Source organism: Dasypus novemcinctus, chromosome 18, assembly GCF_030445035.2.
Source record: "Dasypus novemcinctus isolate mDasNov1 chromosome 18, mDasNov1.1.hap2, whole genome shotgun sequence".
Taxonomy (NCBI): Eukaryota; Metazoa; Chordata; class Mammalia; order Cingulata; family Dasypodidae; genus Dasypus; species Dasypus novemcinctus.
In genome coordinates, this window is record NC_080690.1 from 14,343,428 (window position 1) to 14,361,202 (window position 17,775).

The 17,775-nt window shown below is 43.4% G+C and overlaps 1 protein-coding gene across 3 annotated transcripts in view; it reads left to right on the forward strand.

The window, feature by feature from the left end:
- The window catches only part of CFDP1 (craniofacial development protein 1), a 165,954-nt gene that overhangs the window by 123,310 nt on the left and 24,869 nt on the right, over positions 1-17,775 (forward strand). Inside the window, exon 6 of one of the 3 annotated variants that reach the window (XM_004470908.4) lies at positions 16,812-16,970. The exons of 1 other annotated variant lie outside the window; for it this stretch is intronic. In XM_004470908.4, the coding sequence (XP_004470965.1) occupies positions 16,812-16,970 (159 nt within the window). Of the gene's footprint in view, positions 1-1,661; positions 3,060-16,811; positions 16,971-17,775 lie in introns of those variants that run through there. One more of the 3 variants, XM_058279690.2, reaches the window with a different exon arrangement.

A 17,775-nucleotide genomic window follows, 5' to 3' on the forward strand; every position in this document is an offset into this window, starting at 1 on the left:
TCCAAGGGCCAACAAAGGGACTGGCATGCTGAAGGCACTCAGTAAATACAGGCTAAGTCAATGCATATCTCATTTAATCATCACTCTTCAAGGTATTTATTATCTTCATTATACTAAATGGTTTCTTGAGGCTCAAAGAAATTAACTTACCTAGGATTTTTTCAGGAAAAAAAAATTGTATGGCCAGGCAGGTTTTGTTCTGTTTTTTTAACTTTTTATTTTGAAATAATTTCAACTTAATGGAACAGTTGCAAAAATAATTAACAAAACCCATACAAAGGGGGAAACGGGTGTGGCTCAACTGATAGAGCGTCCGCCTACCATATGGAGGGTCCAGGGTTCGATCTCCAGGGCCTCCTGGGTAAGCAGACCCACGCGCAGGACTGCCATGGGCAAGGAGTGCACCCCGCAAGGAGAGCAGCCCCACATGAAAAAAAAAGCGCAGCCCACCCAGGAGTGGCACCGCATACATGGAGAGCTGATACAGTAAGATGACGCAACAAAAAGAGATGAATTTCCCTGTACTGCCAAGAATGCAAACGGACATGGAAGAAGACACAGCAAATGGTCACAGGAAGCAGACAACAGCGGGGAGGGGAGGGGACAGAAAGAAAATAAATCTTTAAAAAACTTTTTAAAACGCCATACAAAGGATTCCAACATCTCCACTCCCAGATACCCAATTGGTAACATTTTGTGACATTGGCTGTATCATACTCCCTATCTGTCTTTCTATCCATCCATCCAGAGGCAGGTTTTTGTACTGATTTTGCAAATCTCTTGTGCCCCACTGCTTTAGGAATAGATCTAAAGTAGAACTGGTGATATAAGCAATGCTCAGATAGTCTAATATTCTTGTCTGAAGACTAGACTTCTGGTTCTTCTGGCCATTAAGAATTTATATATGACTATCAGTATAGAAAGCAAATTAAGAAAGTTTAAATATATTTCCTGTAGGAGGCTGCAATAGTTACCAACTGAGAGAGATGTGTTGCTTCTGAGTGCTTAGATTCTGCCTTAAACTTGTGGTTTAAAGGGACAGTATTAGCTGAAAGAGTAGGCAGATCTATATATAGATAAAGTAGATAAGTGGTTGCCTAGAGCTGGGGGTGGGGTGAGGAGTGACTGCTAATGGGTACAAGGTTTCTTTCTGGGTTGATGGAATGTTTTAAAATTAGATTGTGGTGGTATGGTGAATATACTAAAAACCACTGAATTGTACACTTTAAATGGGTGAATTATCTATTATGTGAATTACGTCTTAAGAAAGCTGTTTTTGGGGAGCGGATGTGGCTCAAGCAGTTGAGTGCCTGCTTCCCACATGGAAGGTCCCAGATTCAGTTCCCAGTACCTCAAAAAAAAAACACAACAAAACCAAACAAGCAAAACAAACAAACAAAAAAAAACAATTCAGGGGAGCCAATGTGGCTCAGTGGTTGAGAGCCAGCTTCCTACGTATGAGGTCCTGGTTTCAATCCCTAGCCCCCAGTACTTCAAAAAAAAAAGCTTATTTCTCAAAAATATTAGCTGAGAATAAGATATGATTGGTCTTCCGATTTTCCAGTGTTCTTTCAAAACACAAATTCATTAGTAGCTTATATATTTGGGTTATTGTTTCCATTGCTTTCATAGTTAAAGGTAAACTCTTATTTTGTGTTTAGGTTTTTAATATTTTTGCCTGCGTGCCGTCCAGCTAATCACTCAAGTGAGGCTCCCAGGCACCTCCCTTCGTCTGGACAGTGGAAACGATGAGCGTGTCCACGCAGACTCACGCAGAGTTTCCAGCTGAGCCATCCAGTGAGGGGACAGCAGCAACCCCAGGAGAGCTGCTTAGTCACAGACTCACAGGCTGCTCGCTGGCCTTGTTCTCCCAGCAGGGGAGAGTGGAGCCCCTGTGTGCTTGTTAACTCTTCCAGAGCAAATGGCTAATATGCAAGGACGAATTGAAAAGCTTAGTAGTCTACCCACCATGTCAGCCACCAGCCAGGAATTGCTAAAGCACACTGTCCTTCCTTCCTCCCTCCTTCCCTCCCTTCCTTTCTTTGTTGTCTTTTTTTTTACTATTAAAAAAAAATGCACGTATCATTATTGCATAATTCAGTGACTTTTCAGAGTGAACCCTCCCATGTAACCAGCACCCAGATCAAGAAACACATGACTAGACCCCGAGAAGCCACTCCTCGTACCCCTTTTCATATACTCACCCCCCACAATGTGTCCATGGCCTGACTTCTAATGACACAGATTCACTTTGCCTGCATTTGTGCCTTGTATAACTGTACTCATATAATTTGGATTTTTAAAAATTAGTTTAAGAATTTCCCATTTAAAACAAAACATCACTTTAGTTACATATACGTCCTAAAGTTTCCCCTGTTAATCACAGTCAGATATATAATCTGGTTGTGTTGATCATAGTCCCAATGTTGTGCTACCATCACCACCTACCGAAACTTTTCTATCAACCCAAATAGAAACAATTTAAGCATTACCCCTCCATTCCTTATTCCCATCCTTGGTCCCTGGTAACCTATATTCTAGATTCTGAATCTATGAGTTTGCTTATTCTAATTATTTCATATCAGTGAGATCATAAAATATTGGTCTTTTTTATCTCACTCAACAAGATTGAGGTCTTCAAGGTCCATCCATGTTGTCATGCATCAGAATGTCATTCCTTTTTATGGCTGAATAATATTTCATTGTATGGACATTCCACATTTTGTTTATCCAGTCATCTCAAATACAACATTGTGAACATTATTAACAGCACTGAAATATATAAATTTGAATGTGGTCAAAAGGGGACATTTTAAGTGGTATGTATGTTACTAGAATAAAATTTAAAATAAAATGCCACAGACTATACAGCACAAACAGTTATCCCTAAACTATGGACTGATTAATAGTAAAATTATAAAAATATTTTCTGTCAATTATAGCAAATATACCACACTAATGCAAGGTGTTAATAATAGGGGGTATATGGGAACTCTGTATTTTATGCATGATTTGTCTGTACACCGTATAACTTCTCTAATAAAAATTTATTTATCCCATATATATGTATATGAAGCACCTCTTTCAAACTTTCTAGCCATGACCCATAGTCACATGTTTTCCATCCTGTCCCACTGTGGACCATGGTCATAACAGCACATGCTCTGAGGGGGTCACAGAATGCACAGAAAATACCTTGTTCAGGGGTTCCTCTGTCATTCATTAGTATGGATGGGTGAAAGGAACCTTGGAGAACAACCTATGTTTCTGAATGAAAAAGCTGTTCTAACAGCCCCTGGTTGGCAGATTAAGGGGATGAGACTCTATGTAAGACACATAAAGGCTGGTTTTTTCTTGCTTTAGAGATGAGGGTGGGAATTCTTTTTGGTGGTCAGTGAGGCAGTGGCTAAAAATTCTTCCATTTAGTAAAGAGAAACTATGTTGTGGTTATACAGATTGCCCAGCTGCGGTTAGCATCTATGAAAACCATTTCCTGCATGCAGTAAAAAGAAAGTTCTCTGCTTTCTGCACTAAACTACATGGGAACATATTTCTCTTTGCTGAAGTTCATTGCATAGCCTCGGCAAAATGACATCTTGATGCTCATATTTAAATGATCTCCTTCTTTTGATTTCCCTTCTACAGATAATTGCTTCCCAAGGGCTTTTTCTTTCAGTCTGGGTTGAGAGGTGATGTGACCAAGGGGAAAACTGCTGGTGCTGATGCTGGTGAATCCCAGGTTTTTGAGGAGAGGTGGGAGCTGCTGTGGTGGGGGTGGGAGGGGGCATGTTGAGGTCTAAGCCTCATTATGTTGTCCCTCAAGGTTAGCAGGATTGTGGACTCTGGGAGGCCAGAGAACATTCGCGCTGGTGACTGAGTGGGCAGGCGGCGTTGCACGTGCCGCCCTGAAACAGCTTTGGGAGTCAGGGCTGGGCAGGAGTTCCAAGTGCTGAAGAATCACTTTGCCTCCCACTTCAGACTCATCTAAGGAAAGGCCCATAAAGCATACGTTCCTGGGACACAACTGAGACATCTGGCATTGCAGCTGTGTCCAGCGTCCTTATCCTTCTGGCTGGGAATTTAGCGTGCTTGTTGGGGAGCAGTGACAAGTTTGGGAGGGAGGTGGAGGAAGTTTTCAAAATGTCTGCCAGCCATCTCATATGAGTTTCATTTAAATCCAGGTGGTTAATGACCCTGCCCATTTGCAGAAAGAAGCAGACATGACCTGTTTTAAATGAGGTCTTGATGATGTCAGAGTAAAGGAATATTTCTTGTCTGACTGAGACCACCCCCATATCCTGGAACTTTAACCTAGTCTCGACCTGGGAAGTACACAAGAATTTTTTATTTTATGTTGACGTCTTCAGGCTTTTTCATGAGGAGATAGAGACCTGCCTGGCAGGAAAAAGAAAGCAGAGGGTCAAAGAAAAAAACAGAATGCCAAAGGTTGAAAAAGCAGGCCAACTCTGCAATCAGCAATTAGCCAAATAACTCATAACAGGCACATTTACCTTCTGTACCCTGGGCTTTGCATCTCAAGTGCAATAGTTTGAGAGATGTTTTTTTTTGTGCACGCGCGCGCGCGCACACACACACACACCTGCCACGTTTTCCTGATGGGTGTGATGGGGGTTGGGGTGCAACTTTGTGGGTGTGTGGCTCCTGTCTCTGAGTCCAGGGAAGGCGATCTGCAGGCCTTTGGTGAGGTCACTGGTTTGTTAAATGCCAGGTCCTGATTTTGCCTCCACTTCTCTTCTCCATGGCTGTGATTAGTTGGGAGCCCACATGGAACCAGTGTCTGGAGAATAAGCTGTGGCCTCAGTTGAGCTCCCAGGGTTCTGCATAAAGAAAAACATCAATATGGGCTTTGTTAGAAGCTGTATTTAATCATTCCTTTAAAATTCTGCCCCAGAAATGTAAGCAGTCTGTTTGCATTGGTCAATAAATTATTTGCCCCAGCTGTATCTGATCATATAAATTAAAGCAACAGCAGTTTGCACCTCGGGGAAAGCACCCCTCCTCTTCCCACCCACCCAAGGCATAATCCTCATTCCCATTAAGTGAAATAGTTCTTCTTGGAGAGCCCACAGGCCTTCCTCACTCCCACACTGGTGAAAATGGTGGGCTAACCCCTGCCTTGCCCTTGTCCTCCCGCACAGGAATGGTGTAAGGAAGGAAACGGCTGCAGCAAAGAGGCAGGAAGGGAGGTGGCACCATCTTTTTCCCAGGGAATGCAGTGAAACCACATGGGAGTGGGACAGAAGGGAAGGGGAATTGTAAAGTGTCATTTCCGAGAAGTCTGGGTGTGGGTCAGAAGGTTTTTTTCTTTGCCACTGGCTTCATATAGTTTAACCCTTTTGCCTCTCAGCCACCCAGGCCCTAGAGAGTAGCGGGGATCCAGGTGAGGGCTTCCGTAGCAGCCACAGTCTAGGACCCTGCTGCTGATGCCCTAATAGTTTGCCTCTTCTCTAGTTACTGCTTTGAATTTTTTAGAAACTTTCTTACAGCTGGGTCCTTATTATCCCCTTGGATTTTTTTTATTATTTGCCTTTCAAATAGAATCCTTTACTCTTCATTCACCCCAGTCTGTCCTTAGGCCTGATCAGAGCATTACAGAGTAAGGCACCAGAAAGAAGCAGCAGTCAGAAAGAGAACTTCAGGTGGCAGACTTGGCCCAGTGGTTAGGGCGTCCGTCTACCACATGGGAGGTCCGCGGTTCAAACCCTAGGCCTCCTTGACCCGTGTGGAGCTGGCCCATGCGCAGTGCTGATGCGCGCGGGGAGTGCCATGCCACGCGGGGTTGCCCCCCATGTGGGGGGCCCCACGCGTGGGGAGTGCGCCCCGTAAGGAGAGCTACCCAGCGCGAAAGAAAGTGCTGCCTGCCCAGGAATGGTGCCGCACACATGGAGAACTGACACAACATGACGCAACAAAAAAGGAAACACAGATTCCCATGCCGTTGACAACAACAGAAGCGGACAAAGAAGACTCAGCAAATAGACACAGAGAACAGACAACCGGGGTGGGGGGGAAGGGGGGAGAAATAAATAAATAAAATCTTTTAAAAAAAAAAGAAAGAGAACTTCCTGAAGAGTATTATCCCACATATTAAATAATAATTACAGATTAATTACAGAGGAGAAAATGTACCTTTACAAATGAGAGATCTGGCCATAACCTCTCTAATAAGAGGACTAACACCTGTCCTGGGATGACCTGACATTATGTGCCCCTGATGATACAAGAAGAAGAATCCAGCCTCATCTGTATTCTTGGCAAAAGTCTTTAACCCAAATCTATTCATAGGAAAGAGATATCCAAGATGAGGCACATTTTATAAGACAAACCACCTGGACTCTTAAAAAATTGGCAGTGACGTCAAAGAGCAAAAATACAACTAGAGACAATACCACTTTACACCCATTACGATGGCTATTATTTAAAAAAGAGAGAAAGAGAAGAAATGCTGACAAGAATGTGGAAAAAATCAACTCTTGTGCATTGCTGGTAGGGTGCAGTGACTGTGGAAAACAGTTTGATGGTTCCTCAAAAAGTTAAACTTATTGCCCATGACCTCGTAATTCCCCTTAGGAAAGAATTGAAAGAAGGAACTCAGATTCTTGTGCACCAGTGTCCATAGTGACATTATTCACCATAGCCAAAAGGTGGAAACTAAGTGAATGGTTTAAAAAAAAAAGGGGGGGGGGCAGGAGACTGTACAAAATTCAAAGAGTCAAGTAGAGAAGAAAAACTACCAAGGCCATTTGGGGGGCATTTAGGGGAATTTGAATATGGACTTCATACTAGATTGTATCATAGTATCAATGTTAAATTTGGGAAGCAGATTTGGCTCAATGGCTAGAGCGTTCGCCTACCACATAGGAGGTCCACAGTTCAAACCCAGGGTCTCCTGACCCATGTGATGAGCTGGCCCACACGCAGTGCTAATGTGCGCAAGGAGTGCCATGCCACGCAGGGGTATCCCCTGCATAGGGGAGCTCCATGCGCAAGGAGTGCACCCCATAAGGAGCGAAAAAAGTACAGCCTGCCCAGGAGCAACGCCACACACATGGAGAGCTGACACAACAAGATGACGTAACAAAAAGAAACAGATTCCCGTGCCGCTGACAACAGAAGCGGACAAAGAAGAAGATGCAGCAAATAGACACAGAGAACAGACAACCGGGGCAGGGTTGGGGGCAGAGAGGAGAGAAATAAATAAATAAATCTTTAAAAAAAAAAAAAAAAAACAACTATTTTTACTCAATGTAAAATACATATGAACTTGAGAGACCGAAACAGAATAGAAGCTATATACGGCAGGGAAAACCTAGAGAGAATTTTATGTTTGTTTGCTTATTATTATTATTATTATTATTATTATTGAAATAATGAAAATGCTCTGAGAATGAAGTAATGAATGCACAACTGTGATTATACTAAACTGCATTGATTATATACTTTGGATGGATTTATGCTTTATTAATAATTTATCAGTAAAATTGATGTGTTTTTTTAAGAATGCATGTGTCAGGAAACTTCTCTTTGGATGCTTTTGTTCATCTGGGAAACATATTTTCCCTCTAAAAGACTTTTCCTTTACTTCCTTTTATTTTTCAGAATGAAATGTAAATTGGGCATATAAATTTAGTGCCTACAGAAAGAGTAGTAGTTTATCTTTTTTTTTTTTTAACAGCTCTATGGAGATAAAATTCACACACAGTACAATTCACCCATTTAAAGTGGGCAATTCGGCTGATTTTAGTATATTTACAGTTGTGCGTCTATCACCACAGTTTCAGGACATTTTCTTTACTCCAGAAAGAAAGCCCACACCTCTTAGCCATCACCTACCAAAATCTAACTCCCCCAGCCTATTCTATTTCCCTTCTCTATGGATTTGCATATTCTGGACTTCTCACATAAATGAAATCATACATGTGTGGTCCTTTGTGACTAACTTCTTTCACTTAGCCTAATTTTTTCAAGGTTCATCCATGTTGTGGCATGTATCAGTACTTCATTCCTCTTTATTGCTGAATAATATTCCATTAGGTAGTTTATCTTATTGCAATTGAATGTTATTCACTAGTTCCTTTTCTTCCCATCTAAATTTGACTTGAATGCATCATATTTGCTTTGATTAGGAGCAAGTTCTACAACCCGAACTTTTCAGCTTGAACTTCCATCTGGAATTTGTGTTATGTAATTCAGAGATATACGTGTCGAGGGAGAAGGCAGCATGATGGTATTTTGCTTTTTGAAGAACCCAGGCATGTTCCATCATGATTACATCCCTCAGAAATAGGAGAGGGTGAACGCTCACATACCTTAAAGCTTACATGCCATCGTCAGTACAGGTCCTTTTGCATCTTCTTGCTGTATTCTTTCTGCCTTCTGTATGGAAACCAAGCATTTCAGAGGCCTGTGTGCATCAAGGGAAGGGCGTGCAAAAGCACCTCCTCCTTCCTAACACTTGACAAACTCAGACCCTCTCTGAAAGATTTGAAATGGTCAGATTAATAAAAACAAACAGCATATTACCCTTTGTGGCTGGTTTCGGCGGAAGAGTAGACCAGTGGAAGACTTCAGAGAGAAGAGGGATACTAACTTTCTCTTGGAATAGGGTGCTAATAATGAAATTGCCCAGATGGTCAATTAGTTTGTCTCAGAGAAAAAATCCATTTTAGTGTCACCAACAGTTAAGTTACTAACAGCCCCTAACCCCAGTCACCTTCTGAAAATGAAGACCTTTGATCACAAGACACCAAGAGACTGTGCAGTTAGATTTCCTATACTGCTTTCGAGAAGATAGCTCGTGGCTTATTGCCTCTCAGTGGATGAAGTCATCCAGTGCAGGAAGAGCTCTTACTAGAACCTGAGTCAGCTAGAATTAACTCATCCTCTTTGACAGTGCCAGCTTCGAGGCCAGAGCAGGGCAAAGCAGAACTCTGCACTCAACAGATTGGGAAGGAAGAGTTGGAAAGGGCTTTCTGTAATAGATTATTTCAGGATAGATGAGCATTCAGGATTTTTTGCCACCAGCACTAACCAGTTGTGTTAAATAAACATATTATTAAGATGTATAGCAGCTGAAATCAAATCGGACCAACTTAAGCATCCTCTAGTCTTGGATTGCCGTAAGAACAACAGGCAAGTAGCTAATCATGTTCTATTTGGATAAAAACTGTGAAGCTGCTATTTGCCAGCTTTTTTCCACCTTTTGCAGAAAGATGCCACTTTTTCTTTTGCTGGCACTATATCAACTTCAGTAATAGATTTAAGGGTACTGACAAGTTTAGAAACCACCAGATGTTTAAGAGCATTTGAAACTTCTTGTCTTTCTTCTGATTTTCCATTTTCCTGAGCCTGAGGTCATCTAGAGTAGAGTAGTGTCACTACAGCATTTGGAGTGAATGAGGGTTAAACTGTCTCCCCAACGTATCACTGGCTTCCAGTCATTTCCTTGAGTAGTCTGCTTGGGCTTTGGGGAGATTATTTAGAGATTTACACAAGTGGGTAGAGAAACTGGCCCAGAGATTTGGGTTTAATTTTCCATTCTTACGGATTTCCGCAAAATCTGAGACAGTCTGAAAGAGACCAGTGCTTCCAAGCAGACAGTACTCACCAAGGAATCACCATCATAAACCTTCTTCCCATTTCTCAGGGAAAATCCTGTCAATTTCAGACCCTTGTCTGGTCTGGAAAGTATCCCATGTATAAACTACCAAAAGGTCCATTCCTGTCTTATAAACACATGACAAATATGTAGGAAACTGCATATTTCTGCCAAAGAATCTTTGCTCCAAAGAATTTGCATTTTAGTGGTTATGCAAGTTATGCGAAAGAAGGCATAGACTTGGCCAGGCTCAGTATGTTGAAGGCCTAAGGAAAGGTCACTTCATGCTTCCGTGCTCATGTTTTGCTGGTCACTTTAGGAGCCGGCTTTTCTGGCCTCAGTTCAATTGCAGTGTTAAGTGCATCTTTTAGTCATGAGAAAAAAATTATTTGGATATGTCCTTTATCCGATAAATGAGAAAGATTCACTGTAATGTAATGTAATGATCCTACGTCATGGGTAAGGCTTTGTGTAACACTGGGTGGGAGAGTCAAGAGTCCCTGTGTAGGGAGCTCCATGGCAATAGGGAAAATAAGAATACACACACACACACTAAGTAGTGGTGGAAATTTAAGTGTGGAAGGAATCTCCGAAGGTCATCTACCCTTCCATCATATCCCTAGAATCAAGTACGGTGGCAAAGACAGTGGGCTGGGCATCAAAAGCACTGGCTACTAGTCCCAAGTTTAATTCCCACTGTGAACTTGGAAGGTTTCTTACTTTTTGGATTTTAGTTATCTCTTCTCATAAAACAAGGAGGTTGGGTCAGACAGCCTCTCAGCTGCTCCCTCTTTTGTGTCCTCATAGTAGTCTGAATGCACTACTCTCTTCCAACTCGTCACAGGATGGCATGTGGCTACAGTTTGCCTGTATGTCGATTGCCACAAGATTATCTCCTTGAAGCTAAGGATCATGTCTTATATTTTGTGTCCCCAGTTGTGATCCAGTATCTGCTACACAAGCAAGTTCTCAGAAAATCTCTGTTGGATGAATACAATGAATGAATGACTCTAAATTCCATTCTAAACCTAAAATTCTATTCTTTGAGACAGCTGGGTGCCTGGTGGTGATTTTAAAGCTCATGTAGAAAGACCTTCCAACCTTCCTTCACAACCAGTTGTTGTGTCCTGTCAACATTTCCACTTAGGAAGTTATTTTCCCAGCTCCTGCTCAGTAACACTTATAAATAAGCAGCAGGAGCCAGAGCCTCAGAAAGAGCAGTGCTCTCACGGCAAAAATCTGCGGGTGACTCCACATCTATCCACACTAACTGGAATGAAGCAAAGCAAACAAATTACTGTGATAGCTTTATGACAGATTCTTCAGGATGCAGTTGATTATTTAGTGGGAGGGAAATTTTGTTTCACATTTCTTGCACTAGAGAGAAACAGAATAAATTCAAGTGAATTATAAGCTAATTCAGAAAGGTAAAAGACAACTTGTCATTTTGCATTCCTTGTCCCTTTTATTTTTCTTAGTTTCTGACTCTGTTGTGTGTGTGAGGTCTTGGGTGATGTCTGCCTTTGGGGTAGGTCATTGGGTGCTGTGCAGTGAGAAAGTAACTGATAATTGCTGATTGATAGATGACTGTACAAAGTACACAAAAAAGACAAGCCTGCTATAGTTCCTTTCACCATTATGCAGACTGCATGAGCCAGTCTTTTCAGCTCGGGAAGCTGTCTATTAGAGCGAAAGGCCACATTCCTAGGACAGGATTAGTCTTTACCTAGAATTTTTGATAGTAAGATCAATAAAGTAGTATGGTTGATGTTGCGGAGGAGGTGGTAGAAATGCCAGCGTTACCTTACAAACATCTTGGTAACTGAAATCTGGATGGAGTCTGTGGGTGTACTTTTGGATGAAATCTTCAAGTGGGCAAGTATGTGCTGCATTATTTTGGACTTGACTTGTGTGGTGGTTTGGAGCTGTATGTACCCCTGGGAAACATGTTCTTAAACTTAATCCATTCCTGTGCATGTGAACCCATTGTAAACAGGACTTTTGATGAGGTTATACTTCAATTAAGGTATGGCCTAATCCAGTCAGAATGGGTCTTAATTCTGTTACTGGTGTAATAAATACCCATTGCACGGTATTTAATTGAGCAGTGGAGGAATCTAAAACAACTTGAAACAAAGATAAGGATTCTCTTTTGAACGAAGTGCTCTTGTCTTCTGTGACAGCATTTGCCACACTTTAAAACCAAGACGAAAATTCTAAGCCAGCCAGAGGGGAAGGAGGAAAGTCTGTCAAAGCAGACTTTCTGGCAGTACCTCCCCGTACAGGTTAGGATCCTCCACAAAGAGAAAACAGTGATTCTGTTCTGTTTATCTGGTGTGTAGTCCACTGGCTCCTAACAGCAGAGAAATCTCCAAGGAAATTCTGACCTCCCTCCTTCCACAGCTTTCTAGAAGACACAGCTGCTAAGAGCCTATAGGAAAGCAGTCCTGATCTCTCCCTGCTAGCTAGCCACAGTTCTTAGAAAGGGAAGCATACCCTAAGACGCTCTCTGCAGTGTTCTTTGATGGCATAGAGAGTTAGCTGCCCCCTGTCCAGAAGCTTGTTCTTGCCTCACTCAGCTTTTTCCTGAAAGCTGATGAACCTTGGGGACAAGGTCATGGTTAAATCTGCCTTTCTGAAAACAATGATGGAATAAAGCCAGGATTAGGCCTCTAAAGCCCCCTGTCACCGTGGGAGTGAATCTAAGAGTGTGGAAGCCTGCAGGGATCCCACATCCCAGGTTCTAGAAAGAAACCAAGATGCTCTCAGTTATGATGAGCCTCTCACAGGTTTTGGCTGCTTCTGTATATGTGTCATTCATTTTGATGTAGCCTCAAATAAAAGAGAAGTTATATTACTTTAGAGATTATCAGATTAGGAAATCATAAACTAAGTTAATAACCCAGTCAAGGTAGATCTAGAAGTTTTCCCCAAAAACCTAATAGTGCAGATGATATTTTGCTGATATTTTTAGTGGTAAACAATGCAAAGGTGGACTATGTAGGGGTTTTTCCCCCCTTTTCTGAAAATCTCCATACTGCTATCCTCAAAATCAATTTTTCATAGACTTATCATTGTGATTTGTCAGAAAGTTGGTATTAGGGAATCCCATGAGAGCTGTAAGCAGAAAGGGAGAGGTGGTGTGCAGGAATGGGGGGTACCCAGATAAAACTGGGAACCCTAGGTTTTTTAAGAGCCGATTGGAGAATGAAAGTGGCATTATATTTCCCTTAGAAGTCCCACGTTTGAAAGTGTTCTGAACTTCTTTAATCAGCAAAGATCTGATTACCTTCTATTGTGTGGTGATCCAGGTGACAGAGTTGACATTTTCAAGCACCCACTGAAGAGGTTTTGAGACATGGGAACTTAAATATCCCCAGGAAGATAGAGCACACACGAGGAAAATCATTTAGACTCTACTCAAGGAGAAAATCAGTTTTCTCCTAAACATCTCCTCTAAGCAGACCCTGAGATAAGGATTGGAGAGCAGATAGTTTATTTAGGAAGTGACTCCAGGAAGCAGGAGTGAGAGAGCAGAGAAAGTGATACAGGAAGCAGAAAATGCAATAGTGTCTGTTTTAGCTTGCCAAAGGCTGCCGGGGCAATATAACAGAAATGAGTTGGCTTTTGTAATGGGAATTTATTAGGTTAAAGGCTTACAGTTCTGAGGCCATGAAAGTATCAAATCAAGGCATCATCAAGAGATGGCTGTCTGAGCAGGTTGCAGCTGTTGGCAGTCAGGCACATGGCAGTGTCATCTTTATGCATACTCTCCAAACTCAGCTGTGGGCGGTCAGGCACACGGCAGGGCATAATGATGGCTCTGCTCATCAATCTTGGCTTCTCTATGGCTTTTTTCTGCATCTCTGTGAGGCTCTTATTCCTCTGTTTATAAAGGACTCCAGCAAGAGGGCCAAGACCCGCCCTGGGTCATGCTTCGCTGAATTAATCCAATCAAAGGGTCCCACACCCACACGGAATGAACCAACTCCAAGAACATGATCTTTTCTGGGATCTACAAAAAGCCCCAAACTGTCAGTGTCCAAGGCCACAAGGGCTTGATACCACCAGAATATCTGAGAAGTATTCAGAATACCCCCCAGGGATGCCTGTGTGAGGCCAGGAGGCTGGGCCATTACCCACCGGCTCCTGTCCTCAATGAGGTTTGCCCCGTGTTTGTGACATGCAGGCAAGTTTCAGAGAAAGCCCTGCAGCCAGACACAGGAAGACTCCAGGCATGCTTTGGGTGGGATGTGGTCAGCGGGGAGGCTGAGCTTGCCCAGAACCATCCAGTGCCTCTGCAGCCGAAATTAGTGTCTGCTATGGAAAACATCAGTACTATCATAGGAAGGGAAGTGGAAGGTGATAGAAATATCATCAGGAGCTATCTAATCCAGAGATTGGGGGAGGGGGAGGGGAAGACTTCTTGGAGGAAGTGGTTTCTAAGCTGAGATGAAACTAGACAAAGGAGAGGGAACCTACAGTTTCCTACTGCAAATTTAGGATTGTGTGGTTGGAGCATGGATTACAAGGGTGGATGTGGCAAGAAGGACTCTGGAAGAAAAGATTTTAAATGTTATTACAAGGGCAGTAAGGGTCAGGAGAGAAACGTAAGCAGAACAACAGCTGAGATTTGGTAGTCCTCTTTCTAAGGCTGGTGTGAGATTCTGATGAAGAAAATGGATATGGAAGCACCTGGAGAACTGGCACGTGAAAGCTACCATTACTGCTGATCCTGATAGGCCTTGTGGGCTGTTGTAGAAAATTCACTTAGTGTGCCGGCTTCTCTTACAGCTGTCACACACAGGTTGACTTAAACAACAGAAACTTCTTGTCTGTCATATTTGGAAGCTTGAAGTCCAAAACCAGGATAGCAAAGGCTGTGCTTTCTCCCGTCTGTAGTGTTCAGCTGGTGGCTTGCCGGCCGGCGGTCTCTGCCTCTGGCCCATGGCCAGCTCTTTCTTTTGGTCTCCTAAGGCTTCTGCTGCTACTGTATCCAGCTTCCTCTGCTTAGTCATATTGGTCAGTCAAACTGGATTGAGGCCCACCCTGACTTATTTTCCATGTTCCCACTTTGTGCTCTACTTCTGAGAAGTTAAGGGGTGTGTGTGTGTGTGTGTGTGTGTTGATGAGAGATTATTGTAGGGACTTAGTTAACTGGAAATGAATTTTTAGAGGATGTGAATTGAAAGCTCATAAAGATCTATTTGGAGTCTTAAGCAAATTTGGGGAGTAGAATTAGCTGTCAGAAAATGATCTTGGGAAGCAGACTTGGCCTATTGGTTAGGGCACCCATCTACCACATGGGAGGTCCGTGGTTCAAACCCAGGACCTCCTTGACCCATGTGGAGCTGGCCCACGTGCAGTGCTGATGCATGCAAGGAGTGCCCTGCCACACACGTATCCCCACGCACAAGGAGTGCAACCCATAAGGAGAGCCGCCCAGCGCGAAAAAAAGTGCACCCTGCCCAGGAATGGTGCTGCACACACATGGAGAGCTGACACAACAAGATGATGCAACAAAAAGAAACACAGATTCCCATGCCACTGACAACAACAGAAGTGGACAAAGAACACACAGCAAATAGACACAGAGAACAGACAATTGGGGGAGGGGGGAGAGATAAAATAAATAAAAAGTATTCTTAAAAAATAAAATAAAATGCTCTTATCTTAGAGGAGAGAAAGCAAAAGTGCAATACACTGAGATGCAGATGCAAGAGGGACTTCGATGTGTCCTGGGTGTGCCTCATCCATTGGTTTGACCTCTGTTGTGTCAGAGGACCTCTCTGAACTGTGTTTATTTGTCCAGCCCATAAACGAGGATGCTGTCAGCTGCACAGCCAATCCGAGTTGGTCTTCAGCTTAGCACGTAGTGGGACATGGTCGCCAGGGAAGCTCACCTCCTTGCCGCCAATGTTAATAGAATGAGACTCTCAGGGTAATCGTTCAGCCCCAGCAGTCTTGTGTCAGTGTGAGACTGACCAAGTGGCTCAGCCCAGAGCAGAGGTGGGACATCGGCCTCCAGCACCACCGTGAGCAGGGAGGTGGCGAGTCAGGAAACGCTTCATGGTCTCTTAAGGCTCCCCCTCCAAATCTGAGGCTCCAGTGGTTGCCTTTCTCAGGCTGTAGTGAGACACCGACGAGAAAATGATTATGAAAGCACTTCAAGGACTAGCATTCTCAGCAAGTGAAATGTTTTGTTATCGATGACATCAGTCTGCCTTGTGACATTTGCTCATAACGTTGCCAAATGCTCTAACCCTCTTCTATATCCCTTGGAAGCAGGAAGAAACTTCCAGTTGGCTGTATGCTGATATATATGATTTGGTTTCATAAGGAACCCAAAAGCAATGTGCCTTCCATAGTTCCTTCTCCTACACCCCATTTTTATTTCCTAGATTTAACATTGCTGGAAACATTTACCTGCCAGGACTTCGGTTTGGCCACATGGGATTTCTTCTACAGTCCGTGATAGCCTTACCAGCAGGAAGAACCCAGGCTGCACATTCCCTGCTTTCGGGACAAGGAATGTTCTCCAACCTCCTGGGAAAAACCAGGGCCCTCACTCCCAAAAGTTGAAAGGAAACTGACTTTAGAGTCCTTTTAAAATAGTGTGACTTCTTGCTCATTAATATTAGGATCTGGTTCTCTCTTTAAAACTAATTCCCTTGGCTTTCAGTGCACAAAATATGACAGTGACTCAGAATGACTAACATTTGTTAACCTTTGCTATGAGCCAGGTGCTATTTTAAGCCCTTTACCTATAAGATACACTCTAACCCCATAAGTGAGTATTTATTTTGTAGATTAGGAAGCTGGTGGACATGAGGTTAAACAACTCACCTTGTCACAGACATGAAATGGAATTTGAACCTAGGCATGTGACTCCAAAGCTGCCATCTGCACTGCATTGCTCTCTCTCCTAGCAAGATGAGGCCTGTTGGACAGAGCATACGAGGGCTCAGAAACGAGAATTGCTTGTCCTCGGTTATTTAGAGCAGTCAGAGAAGTTAAGCAGGACAGGCACACTGGAATTCTTGTAGGCTTGCAGGGTTCCCCACACAGATATAATCATGGCTCCCATTAAGAGAAACCACTCTAATCCAGGGAAGGCCATTCCAAGCAGAAAAACCATTCATCTAGAGTTCCTCATTTTTACATGCTGCTTCCTATTTATCTTATTCCTTAGGTTAAAAAGATCAAGTGGCATAAGCAGCCTCTTGGGGAAAATTGGAGCCAAGAAGCAGAAAATGAGCACCCTAGAGAAATCCAAGTTGGACTGGGAGAGCTTCAAGGAGGAAGAGGGGATTGGTGAAGAACTGGCCATCCATAATCGAGGGAAAGAAGGGTAAGCAAGTGGGAGCAGTTCCTGGTGAGACAAAAAACCATAGTACCTTGGTTTGCCGGTAAAGAGCTCTTCTTCTGAGGGACCGATCCTGTCAGTGAGAAAGCTACAGGGGTGACGGGAGGGGGAGGCATATGAGCAGCCCTTGTCAGGGAATGTGTCGAGCTGAATGTGCTGAGGTACAGCTCCAGTGAACTGTAAGTTGCCTGCTTTGTTCACATGGGCAGATCTGGCTTATTCTGTCAGCCTTGACCTGGTCAGAATTATCTGGCCCTCTGAGAAGCCGGGTAACTCAGATTCTTCAAAAGCTAACAGAGTATCTAGAAGTTACCACGTTAGCATGAGGTGGACTCTTTTCTCCATGTCCTTATTGCCAAGGTGGGGCCCCCCTCTTCCCACAGCCTGTCTGGCCTCCGGCCTCTGCCAGCATCCCAGGCCGTCGCTTGTATTGGCTTCCTCCCCGCTTCAGAATGCAGAGAGAATGTCCATAAACCATGTGTTCAGATTGTAAAAAGGATCCCTTCTTGTCATATTTGTCTTCTTGGTGACAGAAAGAGATTAAGAGTGAGAAAGAGAGAGATTAAGAGGGAGAAAAGAAGCTGTGTTTAGTGAGTACTTTGGGAACCTCCTAAGGCAGCTACAGAACAAGATTCCTGAATAAATGGCTCAAGGTCACCATTCCCCATTCCCAGGCCTGGGTGCTCCTCTCCCTGCTCCTCACCATCAGGGTGTCCTCTGGCAGCATGCCAGACGTCTCCAAGGATAAACATCTTTGCTGGTAATATTAGGATAATGCCACCCTTGTGGG